Genomic DNA, 13,262 nt, shown 5'->3' on the forward strand with positions numbered 1-13,262 from the left:
TCATGGAGTTACTTTGATAAGTATTTTCTTACATTTTAACATTCAAATCCTATGTTCTTTTGACTTTGCAGTTTCTTATATTTTTACACTCAAGTCCTGTATCTACTGTGCTTACTTCTCAACCCAGAAACCTACAATTATTATCCCGCTATTTCTTCTTGTAGCACTATTCTTTTAGCACTTTACAAAGAAATGAAACCTATATGAGTGTTATGTATTTTGCAGACAAAAATCTAAATTTCTGCCTGATAATATCTGGCTGATATTTGTGAGAGTGCTACTTAGAAGCCCTCACAAGTAAGAACATCATGTAATAGTCTCAATTCTAACAAAAATTTGAAATCAGAATTGTCTCCAACAAATTGTAAAAGAAAGTGACTTGGGTATCATAGGACTGCAATATAAAATTGTGGAGAACCCCCACCCAAAGAAGCAAGGATTTGATTTTAGATAAGCACTGTTAAAGTGAGAGGCACAGCTTTAAGTCCTGGGAAGAGGATTACACCTCTCTGCCTTGGGGGATGTGCCCTGTAAGCCCAGGGAAAATTGCTCCATCCCCAAAATCCCCCATGGGGTGTCAGCCCGAGGTGTTCTGCCTTTCTTGTGTTGCAATCTGTAGTATTCTGCATTAAGCCCTCCTACTGTACCCCTATTGGTTTGTGCCCCTGGGGCTTCTCCTTTGCTGTGACCAAAACCCACGACCCTGCCTCAGTTCAGGTTCTCTATCTCTGGATCAAGCTGAGTTGGTTCCTGTGTTGGTGACATCCCAATAAATGGGTTCCTGAGTTTAACAAAGTGTCTTGTTGATTTCCATGTCAGTCACCAGTCGCTGTAACTTTCCTGGACAAGACCCTGCTGTTGCAATGAGATGCAACACAAAATAATCTTCTTATTAATGCTATTTCTTGTTACTTATGGAAATGATTCCAGCTCTTCTCAACTGTATCTACTGAAGACATGCCCATGTGGAGTTTGAAACATCTGCTTGTTAAATATATGCAAAGTATAATGGAATAGCTTGTTGGAAATTAACAGTAGTATTTGAAGACTGCGTAAAATGAAGGGGGAAGAGTAACAATAGAAATGGGATGGAGTTTTTACATTTGTATAAAAACAAGTTATTAGTTATTTTTATTTATTCAGAGCTTGGGTTTAGCTGATGTATTGTTGGTTGGAGGGATGGGTCTTTTGGTATTTTTTGTTTGAGGCTTTTTCCTTAAGAAAGCCCTTTTTCAGTGACTTGATTAGACAGCAAGTTTGGTTTGACAAAAATTTGTCATAAGCCTCAGTCACAAACCAGAGCTGCAGCTGTCAATTGTAAAAACATTCAGCTTAGAAATTTGTACTGAACCTTAATTCTAGTCTTGAGAGATCTTCTGGTCAGATGATGTATCTCAAGAAAATCAGACAGAGATGCTGCCTTCCTGATTTCTCAAAGAAGCTTCTGTAAAAGAGCCCTCAGATTGTACTTACACAGATGTTGTGTTAATTTCCACCTTTGCTTTTACATTCCTCCCTACATGTGGCTGATCTTTCCCTTAAAAGACATAAATAAATGAAGACCACCTCAACCAAAGGACATTTATTTTATCTGGAAATAAGCCAGTTTGTCAAGTAAGAACATACTGATTACAGAATCCTTGCTAAAATAAATCCTCTCTTCTACAGATCTCAGATTTGCCTCTCTGAGAGGCTACAGAGACCACAGCTTCAGAATAATAAGCACAGGATGACACATTTTAAGTCATAAAATGTTCATGATTTATTCCAACATCTGAACTGCAAGCACTGGAGAAAGCACTACAATTTCTTGTCTTCTGCCCTCTTCATATCTTAGTGCATACAGACAGCTTTCCTTTAGTCCATTACTCTGTATCTTAGAGTCTCTCTCCCCCTGAAAGAATATCTGTCACACCCATGATGATAGCACTATACCATACACATCTAAAACCAAAAATTTCCTAAAATGCAGAGGAGGAACACTTTCAGAGATTCTCAGTACAAGTTTCTTGTCCTACTCCCCATCTTGCCTTTACATATTTACGTGCACCCCAGGCACAGAGCTCCCCCAGGCTTGCTTAAAATATTATTATTCAGAAACACTTGTTCTGTAGTATATATGTAATGTGTACAGTAGGTTGAGCTTCCCTGAACAGCACAATGAAGAGCTGAGCTTTATATTTTTCTCTTTTTGTTAGATGATCTCTGCAATTCTGAAAAATAAGCTGTAAGGACCAGAAACGACTGTTTCTGAGTAACTATAAATTAGGTAAGAAAGAAAGTAATATAACATTCTGTCAAGTCTTAAAATCTTAATCAAAGTTCTGACTTACTCAGGAATATCACAGCAATTCAATCTAAAGGGTGACAGAAAAAAATATTATTCTATATTAAGTGATTTTTACACAATGCCTTCACTACACAATATAATACAATAGAATGCACTGCAGATTTTAAATAACTTTATGTACATAGGACAGGCTTTTACAATGGTAGAAAGGGATTTTTTTTCCTTTTCTAAAAATTGTCCTGACACAACCATTTTTGTTTGTTTCTTTGCAAGGACTAAAACATCTAACAAATTTATTTTTCAGTTAAATTTCCACTTTCATTGACAGGTCTCTGATTTCAAAGATTCTTGAGCAAAAATCTATTAGTAACTTAATGCAGAAAATAAATGTTTTAGTTCTCTTTTATTTTGTAGAGAATTTAAGAGTAGTGAACTTCTTTGATCTTCTTTAGACACTATGCATTTGATGGACTTCTACTCAAAAGCCATTTCTTTTGGATTGAAGTGAATCACGAAACGAGAGCCAGATTCCCCTCACATGAGGGAAAGCTGAAAATAAGCAGTGGAAAACTCAAAGTTTCACTGCCTTATTTCTTTATTCAAAGTGATTTTGACTGAACTTTTTTTGTTTCTCAGTATAAACATAAGAGTGTGAACTGCTATGCATGATATGATTACGTGGATGAGAAAGTCAGGAAAAATAACAGGTAATACTGCAGGTGGAGTGGTAATTAAGTGGTAGTTAGGAAATTACTGTTTCCCTTTAATTACCAAGATGTGGCCTGTGTGGTGTGTATGTGTATGTGAATAAATAACTGAAAAGAATGTCTGAGCTAGTTGACGAAAACAGTCCTTTTTACCGTGTACTGATGTACAGTGACATGCAGTTAACTGTTTTCATGTAGGGTTGCATGTGAAACAATTCTTTCTCTTTTTTAAAAAAATTGAAAAAATCAGAATATTACACATTAATGCAATGTGAGGGAAAAAAAGCTAAATGTGAATAAATATAATAAATAAACATATGAATGTGAATATATACCACACATTTCTAACCTGAAGAAAAAAGGATATTGCCTTAGCATGTCATACAAATTGGTGTATTATGTCAGGCTCTTGCTTTTTTTGTCTGCTAAACTTTATCACTCATAGATATCTGTCCACTATGGGTACTGACAGCTACTGCACCGATGGAGTTGGATAAATTAGACACAGATAGATATAGCTATATAAATATAGATGTACACACAGACACACACACACACACACACACACACACATATATATATATATGTATTAAGTTTATAGAGGAAAAGGCATATGGAGGCAGGAAACTTAAAATATAAATCACATAAGACCACATGGCAATAAATAGGTTTAACTTTATAGGAACAAGCATACATAATTTTCTCCTGAAGTCAATAAATATCCACAATAAAGGGTGGAATTGCCTTCCACCCTGAGGCTTGTCTTCCTAATCAGTTGGAAAGGCTCAACCAAAAGCAGTGTTTCTTCAAGAGACAAGACCAAACATTTGCATGAGTCTCTTGATATCCACTTAATGCCATCAATTCACTGCAACAGAAAATGGAAAACCCAGCCAACTATATTCCCTGTACAGTTAGGAATATATAGTGTTTTAAATGTGTACCATATTAAAACATAATCTTCCAGGGTACGTATACAGGTGTCCCTAAAATATACATGCCTAGATACATATATCACAGAATCACTTGGGTTGAAAAGACCTCCAGGATCATCAAATCCAGTTTTTGACCAATTGCCACCTCGTCAAAGAGACAGAAGCACTGAGTGCCACATTGTCATTTCTTGACTACACCTCCAGCGATGGTGCTTCCACCATATCTCTGGACAGCCCATTCCAATGTCTAATCACCCTTCTGTGAGGAAATTCCTCCCAATGTCCAGCTGGAACCTTCCCAGCTGCAGTTTGAGGCCATTTGTTTTCATCCTGTCCCTTGTTACCTGGGAGAAGAGGATGACCCTCACCACTACAACCTCCATTCAGACAGTTTTAGAGGGCAATCTGAGCCCCTTTGTCTCCAGGCTAAATGCACCCAGATTCCTCTCCTGCATCTCAAAGGACTTATTCTCCTTTCCCAGTTCTGTTCTCTTCTCTGGCACTTCAATGTCTCTCTTGCAGTGAGGGACCCAGAACTGGACAGAGGATTCGTGGTGCAGCCCCAGCAATGCCAGCACAGCGGGACAGTCACTGCCCTGCTCCTGTTGCCACACTATTGCTCTTCCCAGGTATTCCTAGGTGTGTATATATATATATATATATATATATATATATTCCCTGGGCACAGCTGGCCCATGTGGCTCACGTCCAGCTCTGTTGACCAGCACCCCCAGGTCCTTTTCCACCAGGAAGCTCCCCAGACACTTTTCCCCCAGCCTGCAGGGGTTGTTGGGACCCAAGGGCAGGACCTGGCACCTGGGCTTGTTGAATTTCAATGAAGTGGCCTTGGCCAATCAATCCAGCCTGTCCAGATCCCTCTGCAGAGCCTCCCTACCCTCCAGCAGATCAAAACTCTAACCTAACTTAGTCTAATCCATTTTATGGAGGGTGCAGTAGATCCCCTCATCCAGATCACAAATAAAGATATTAATCAGGATTGGGCCCAAAACCGATCCTAGGGGGCACCACCAGCGACCAGAGGCCAGACACATCCAGCACCATTCACCACCATTCTCTGGGCCCAGTTATCCACGAAGTTTTTAACCCAGACAAGAATATACCTACCTGTCCAAGGCATGGGCTGCCAGCTTTTCCAGAAGAGTGCTGTAGGAGACAGTGCTAAAGGCTTTGCTGAAATCCAGGTAGACACACCCACAGCATTTCCTACATTCACTAGGCTGGTCACCTGCTCATAAAAGGAGATCAGGATGGTCAGGCAGGATGTGCCATTCCTGAACCCCTGTAGGCTGTACCTGGTCCCCTGCACTGTCCTGTATGTGTCCTGTGATCACATTCAAGATGATCTTCTCCATGATCTTCCCTGGCACCAAGGTCTGGCTCACAGGCCTGTACTTCCCTGCATCCATTTTCCTCCCTTTCTTATGGATGGACATCACATTAGCCAAGCTCCAAATCATCTGGGACATTCCCAGTTAGATAGGACTGATGATCAGTGATGCAGAGCAGCTTGACAAGCTCCTTCTCCAGCTCCCTCAGCACCCCAGGATGAATCCCACATGGTCCCATGGACTTGTGGCTCAGCAGGTCACTGCCTCCCTTGTCCTGGATTGCACAGGGTCTGTTCTGCTCTCAGTCCCTGTCTGCCAGCTCAGGGGCTGGCTCCCAGAGAATAAACAGGCCTTGCTGTTGAGGCAAAGAAGGCATTAAGTACCTCAGCCTGCTCCTCATCCTTCATTCCAGTGCTTGCCTCTGCTTCCAGTAAAGGATGGAGATTTTCATTGGCCCCATTTCTGTTGTTGATGTATTTATAAAAACATTTTCCATTATCTTTCACAGCAGTGGCCAGATTAAGTTCTATTTGAGCTTTCACCTTTCTGATTTTTTCTCTACATGACCAGGGACATCCTTGTACTCCTTCCTTCTTTCTGAGTTGCCTGTCCCTTCCTCCTAATGTGTGTATATATATATATATATATATATATGTGTGTGTGTGTGTGTGTGTGTGTGTGTGCGCTAACATGAGTGCAACTGAGACTTTTTAAATATGCCTTATAGACCATTATAATCTCCTTCAGACCCTAACTCCAGATATCCAGCCCCAATTATCCACAAGGGAAGCCTATTACCTTTACATTTGCTTACTCTCCTTTCTGATCCACAGACATAAAGTATCTGTTCTCAACTTAAAAATTGTAACTTATTTGTACAATAGGATTAATCCCAGGCCAACTATTTCCAGAGTATGTATTGCTTGAACTCTGTTGCTCTGTTTCAGATCTGAGAAAAAATTTGTGTCTGAACATTTGTTTGATTTTGAATATGAACTAGTCTGCAAGAAGAATGCTGCTTCATATATACTGATTTTGATGAAAGTGCTGGAGAAGTATTATTTAAGCATCACAAACTGTGTGAGGGAGGATGCCCACACATAAAAAAAGGAGGAAATTAAAATGAAAATTCTCCAAAACAGTCTCTATATTTGTGTGTCTCATTGACTGAGATAGACAGTCTAATATTTCATAATACTTAATTGCTCTTAGGGGACCTATCAATTAGAACCTAGAATTATTAACCAGGCTATCCTTCAAAGCATTGCTGAGACGCAAATCAAATCAATGCTACCTCATTTTTATGGATGAAAAAGTTGAAACCGAAAGAAATACTGGGGATATGCCAAGACCCAGACTACACACAACCCTGCTCAGAATCCTTTCCTTCTTCCAGCAGAGCATGTTGTTTTATTGCAATGGCACCTTTAAAATTACTTCAGTTGCAGTAATTGGCACTTGGGAGACCTAAAATGTAGGCAGGCACTTGATGCCTTAGTTTAGAAACCATGTAACAGAGTCCATCTGTTCCTATCGCTATTTTTAAAGAAACTTGTCCAGACTCAGGTAGGAAATTTAGGGTGGAGGTGGATCTAATTTCTTGGAAGGCACTCACCTACCCGAATTCTGAGATAATCTTCAGGCTGCTTAGCTTCCTCAAAGCACACCAAAAGGTGGAAAAGCAGATGAGAGACTTCATGTAAAAAATAGCACAACTATATGTTTGCTTCCTTAGAGAACTGCATTCTTCCACTATGATCCACATGCTGTAAGTTGTTTGCAGCAACAACCATTCCAGAATGACTGGTTTTAAAAATCACATAATTTTTAAGTCTTAATTTAACAGCAGTAAGAATAATTTTTGTCAAGTGTATCCTAAAGATACTTGACTTCTCTATAGCACTGACTCATCAAGGAGAGGTAAAATGCATAGTGAAAAGCAAAACAATCTCATATTTCCAATTGCAAGTGTAAAAGTTCATCACAGTACTCATTTGATGACTTTTTCTGAAGGGCTATGTGGTCTGATTTTGCTTCTTTCTTGCTTCATGAAATAGATTTCCCTCTGAAGAAATTATATGGTTCACATCTTTACATTTACTGCCTGTGTGGAATTTAAGAGATTTGTTAAACATAGCAAATGAGCATGCAAAACATTTCAGTTATGCTCAGGAACTACGCACAAGGGTTGGATGAGGAAATCACAGGCAGTATTTTTGCAGGCTTATTCATCTGACCCATAAATGTTGCGTTTTACCTTTTTTTTTTTTTTTTTTGGTAGCTCTCAAGAACCATTAAAAATTTTATCTCTTATACAGTATTAGAGAGTGTCTCTCCTGCTAATTCAAAAATCAGTTTTTATTTGGACCTCTTTAAGCCTTCTGACAGCTGTCTTTAGCAGCTCTAGAAGTTAAAGTTCTAATTTGCCTCTTAGTTTCCCAACTTTGACATTAGGACTTCGGATGTAAGAACCAGAGGTGTTCTTTGAACTCAATTTTATCCACCAAAAGTGTAATTAAAGGATTTGAAACAAATCCTAAACTTGGGCTGAATTTGACAAAACTAAAATCAACAGAAAATGGAAGCATTCTGCTTTAATAATTTTAAAGCAGTAAAAACCTTTTTTCTTCCTCCCTTTGTAATTGTAAAAAATTTGTATTCATGGTTAAGAATTATTAAACCTCCCAACTGAAATATAATATTATGAACACTTTCTTTTATTTTAGTCACACAGAAAGGTTTGTATAAATATGTTTTGTTCTGTTACTCTTTGTTGGTTTAACTAGCAATAAAAAGCCCCTAAACCACAGATGAAATCACTTCACCCCTAACCCCCTCAGAAACTAGCAAATAATCTATTGCCATTTTATTAAACAAGATGATAAAAACTGATAATTGCAGAACCTCCTAGGAACACCTGTACAAGCATGTATTCTCAGGACTGGATGACAGGTCTCGCCCAAAAATTTTATTTGCTCTTAAATGAGAATGCATTAACCATGCAAAATGAAAGATTACTCATTCTGTTTAAATGAAAAGAACACCGATAGCTATTTTCTGTTTTTTGCAGTCTGTTCCTAGTGGACTATTTCAATCCTAAAAGATCATATATTCTTATCTAAGCTGTTTTTGTGGGACAAAAGTAATAATTTCTAATGATTTACTACAAATTACAGCACTTTAGTGATCATCACTCAGAAATCTGGAGCTGCCCATCAGCCATCAGCCTCTTAATCACACATCACTTGCTATCACTTCTAGAGCAATCTGGACCGCCCTATGCCTGTCCCTCACTTGTTTTTAGGACTTCTTCATCAGACAGTCAGTCTTGTTCAGAGCAGCAGACTATTTCCATTCAGTCAGTCAGTTTTAATGGAAAAATCAGTAGTATTTGTGTTTTTGTCATCTTCCTTCACCTTCCAATTTCATGTGCTCTTCAGAGCTTCCTTGTGTAAATTTACAAAGGGAATTGAAGAAATGGGAGTCTACCAAAAACAATCACAGGCTCTTATTTCTTTCCTCCTATCCCCTTTCCTTCACTATTGAACTGCCATCATTTTTTTCTAATTGTTTCCAAAAAGCTAGCAGGAAACTTAAGCTGATCAACATTTTAGTACATGACTTATTTTTATGCATGGTTATTTTTATACTGAGATACTCAGAGCAAAGATCAGATCTCCTCTGTAGGAGCACTCTTAACACAGATAGTTCAGTCCCTGTGATAATAATTACATCTCCAAATTGGACAGATACAAGCAGTGGCACATCCTTAAAGCACTGTCTCCAATGTTCTCATTTATACAGCTTTGTAAGAGCATTACTTGTTTTTACAGCAAAACATCCCAAAGTGCATCAATTACACTGGGAAATGCTCAGCTCTGTGAACTGCTTAACCACACTGTTAATAAAACCGAGGCTGCATTAAGCCAAGTTATTGCTGAAGTGAAAACAACTTACATAACTATAGTACTTTCCTTCATTGCCATTAAAAAAAATTAAAACAACACAACAACAAAACCCAAGAAAAACAAAAAAACCCTGTGCTACAGTAAGTCTACCAAAGTCTAAATTGACTAGTTTCAGACACAAATAAATAGATCTAGCATAAATGCATAAATGTGACAATTGTAAACATGAATTAATTTCCATGAAGGCAAAAAATAAATCAAAAGGCAGAGAAATCTTTTTAAGAGATATAGTTCCTCCTGGTGCATTCCAGAATGAGAATTTTAAGACAGTATACTCCTACAACATTATGGGAATCATTGGCATAATGAACTGATGAAACCTCAAAAATTTTCTGCCCTTTCATAGGAACAGCAGACCACAAGCTGCAGCAAGGCACATGCTTTGCTTCTTCCAGTGTACCAGATGCAAATTTAAAAGCAACACCCACAACTGGGTCTCTGTGCCAGTTTAAACCCTGGCTTATGTTCAAAGACAACAAATTAATGCCAACATTTTACTCATGTGGAACTCACCCATTATGTCTTGCAGTGAGGCCACCAAAGGCCACCACCTTTGGACATGTGTACACCACCCATCTTTACGTTTCTACGTGTGAACACTCCTGAACATTACGGACTAATGAACGTTCTAACACTGGAGTAAACTGAATCAAAACCATTAATGAATAAATATCATGAACAAGCCTCACAGCTTGTTGATTTCTCTCAGACTTCTCTTCCCATCCTAGGAATATGAACTACCCCATGCCCCACGCTGTCTTTCTGCATGAAGCTTCTCAGTCTTGCCTTTCCTCTCTTAGTCTCTCTTCTTGCTTTCCACCATCAATTTTTTAGAACACACAAAAATAACTGTCGTATAAGTGTTACATATATGGAGCTCTAAAAATAAATTATCATCTCAACTGGTTCTCTAGCAATTTCATAGTGGTAAAAAACCCTCTACAAAATATTTAATTTTATTTGGATTTGAGTTAGTGATTTATTTGGATTTGAGTTAGTGAAAAAAAGATGAATTGTGTCATGGCATTTTTTGAGCAAAACATTGTATTAAAGAAAAATTTAAATTATTTGAGGTGTCCTTTCTGGTTGTTTTTTTTTAGTGAAAGAAAAGACATATTTTTTCTAAAAGTTTTTTACCAAATCCAAGTGTATATGGACAACACCAGCTGAAGGTACAAGCCAGATTTGTGGGGATAAGGCATTCTCACTACATATAACTAACAGCTGTTTTAGTGATGAGGAGCCAAAGCTCACTCATAGAAGATATAAGCTTAGCAGCTTATACTCCTAAATCTAGCACATTTCCCCCACATGAATAAACAGCACAAAAGCCCAAAACCAAACCAAACCAACCAAACAAAAATGAAATAAAATAAAAAATGAAGCCCAGAGAAAATCCCAAATATATTCCCAAGCAAAGCAAAACAAAAATGACTTACTGTCTTCTTCAACATTTTGACGGCGTAAGGTTTCTGGGTCCCTTTCTGCCTGCATCTGTAGACAATGGATGTAGCCCCACTAAATTTAAAATAATAAAAAAAAAAGAATAAAAAAAAAGAATAAAAAAAAAAAAGAAGAATAGTTGGCTTGTACATATGACTCTTCAAATCTGTCAATAAACAGAGTTGCCTACATTTTCTACTCCTCCCAGTTGGGGCAAAACTATCTCACTTTTCCCCACAGATGCAATAAACCCTCCCCCCAAAACCCAAGAAGTGTCAAAACCTCCCTGTGTTAAACCAGTGAACCTCAGCAGTTGCTCAGCCAACAGAGGTTGCAAGAGTTTGACATCCTGCTTGGTCACACCTTTTCTGTCTCATGGCAATTCCTGGATGTTTCCTTGGATAACCATGTGACCACATCTTGACTTTGTTAAGGCAACACATTCACAATAATAAGTTATATTGTGGGGTTTTTTTTCAGTAATTGTTGATGAGAGCAAAGGTGAGACAGAAAATTTTTGCACTGCTCCTTGTGGACCAAAAAGTCAAATTTAGCACCGAATGGAGGAAGCAGTACCTTAGGTTAATTCAGTGGAAACTGGTGGGACTTGCTCACAGCAAAAGTGGATTGGGCTTACATCTTCTGTTTGCCTTCAAGATGTAGTTACGTGAATGTGCAAAGTCTGAGCACTCCAAACATAAATTTATGGCTCTGCTGGATGGAAGGCACTTGTCTGAATGGGTAGTTGGGATAGATGGTCTCCAGTGGGATGCTCAGCTTGCTGTGCTTTAATTGTTATTGTCAAGGAAGGGCCCTGTACTCTATGAATTACTTGAAGAGAGATGAAACATCTGGCAAACTCAAGCTGGTTGCAAACCATTCAGATACTTTGTATTCTACCCAGAATGGATGCTCTGAAGTGCTATCACCAAATTTAAGGCATTTTTGGAAGCTACCTGTCCTCCCACCCGCTCCAAGACTCAGCACTTCTAAATAGCTGCATATTTTTAAGGTAGAGGGGACTGCAGTTGTCACACATGAGCTCCTGAATAACCATTGCAGAACTGCATACAGCAGCTCTGCAGTGAGCAAATTCTCATGCATACCAGACGCCAAATTGCACCACAGATCCCTCTGAACCAGAAGAAACCCATCTCAGTAAGTCTACAGGATACAACCAGAAGCTGCACAGTAACAGGAGAAGCTTTCTTTTAAACAGTAAGATGGCATAGCCATGCTTGACTAGAGGAATAAAGCTGTGGTGCAAGATTCATTCTATTATTCTACATATATTCTATAGAATACTCTATATTCTAGTTTCTGTACAAAACTGCCATGGGTGTCCTGCACTTCTGCCTCCCCAGCATGGGCCACAGAGGTGCCAGACAAGGCTCTGAGTAGGCACATCCCTATTTTCATAAGTACATGAATGAGCACAAGAATTGGTGTTTGATTGAGAAGACTGATTTCAGAAACACTGCTTCATAAAGAAACTCATGGCAAAGGTTATGCAGTTCAGTCATCTGAAGGCTTCTCTGTACCACATATAAATTAATCTTCACTTCATCTCAAATGCTAAAATGATTTGTCTCTCTTAAAAACATATTTGTAAACATGTGGGAGTACTGAGAGCTTCAGTGACTCCCAGAATCATTACATGAATTTAATTAGATCTCCTCTCCTTGGCCAAGTCTCCAAAGATTCTATTTAGCAAGAAGAAAAATAAACCACACTAAAAAAAACCCTCATATCTTTTAAATACAACAAAAACTGTTAAAAGATAGGATCCTAAGAACGTGCTGTGATAAAGTTTTTATCTCCAGTACTTCACTGCAGGATTGTAATGAATGGAATAATGGAAGTCACTGTATAAACTGCAAATCATTCCTGTACCCTGCCTCACATAAGCAGAGTGCAATATAAACCTTAAACTCGTTAGATTACATACCTTCTTACAAAGTAGGCAGCAAACTTTCTAGAAATTATTGTATTTGCATGAGGGCAGAATTAGATAAGCTATCCAGCTGATGATCCAAATAAATAAACGATCATTCCTGTGCAAATCTCTTGGTGTTGTGGCAATGGACGGCAGTCTCTGTCTCTCAGTACAGCTACTGTCAGTATTTGCATTAGTTTGCACCAGTTTGCAAAATTGTGCTGTAAAGTCTGCCATGTAAATAAGAGCCTAGCCACTAGAACATCCCAGATTATTTAACTGGCTTAGTGATGAGATGGACAGCTCCACCACAGCAGGAAGAGATAGCATCACACCACCTTTAATAGTTCACAAACCTGGAAGACAGGCAGCATAATGCTTGAAAGAGGTGTAAGACAGCCCAGGGACAGAATTCAGTTCAGCAGTTTGACATCAGGTTCATTAGTCAATATTCAAAACACAAACAGAGGTGCTACTTTGCAAATTACTCTCTAATGTACAGATTTCTGCATATCCCTGAAGTCCTAATTTGGTGTAAAAATGATGACAAGATCTTGCAAGACTTGGGAACTCTTTGGAAGATTTTGCTTTTGCTTTACATGGCTATGCCTAGCTCTGATAGAGGAGCTCCCAG

General features: G+C 38.6%; 1 protein-coding gene across 1 annotated transcript in view; it reads right to left on the minus strand.

Moving 5' to 3' along the window:
* Positions 1-13,262, minus strand: part of CAMK4 (calcium/calmodulin dependent protein kinase IV) — a 144,464-nt gene that overhangs the window by 70,626 nt on the left and 60,576 nt on the right. Inside the window, exon 2 of the mRNA XM_086866625.1 lies at positions 10,689-10,767. Within this exon, the coding sequence (XP_086722751.1) occupies positions 10,689-10,767 (79 nt within the window). The remainder of the gene's footprint in view (positions 1-10,688; positions 10,768-13,262) is intronic.

Source organism: Cyanistes caeruleus, chromosome Z (genome assembly GCF_971803275.1).
Source record: "Cyanistes caeruleus chromosome Z, bCyaCae1.hap1.1, whole genome shotgun sequence".
In the NCBI taxonomy this organism is placed as follows: domain Eukaryota; kingdom Metazoa; phylum Chordata; class Aves; order Passeriformes; family Paridae; genus Cyanistes; species Cyanistes caeruleus.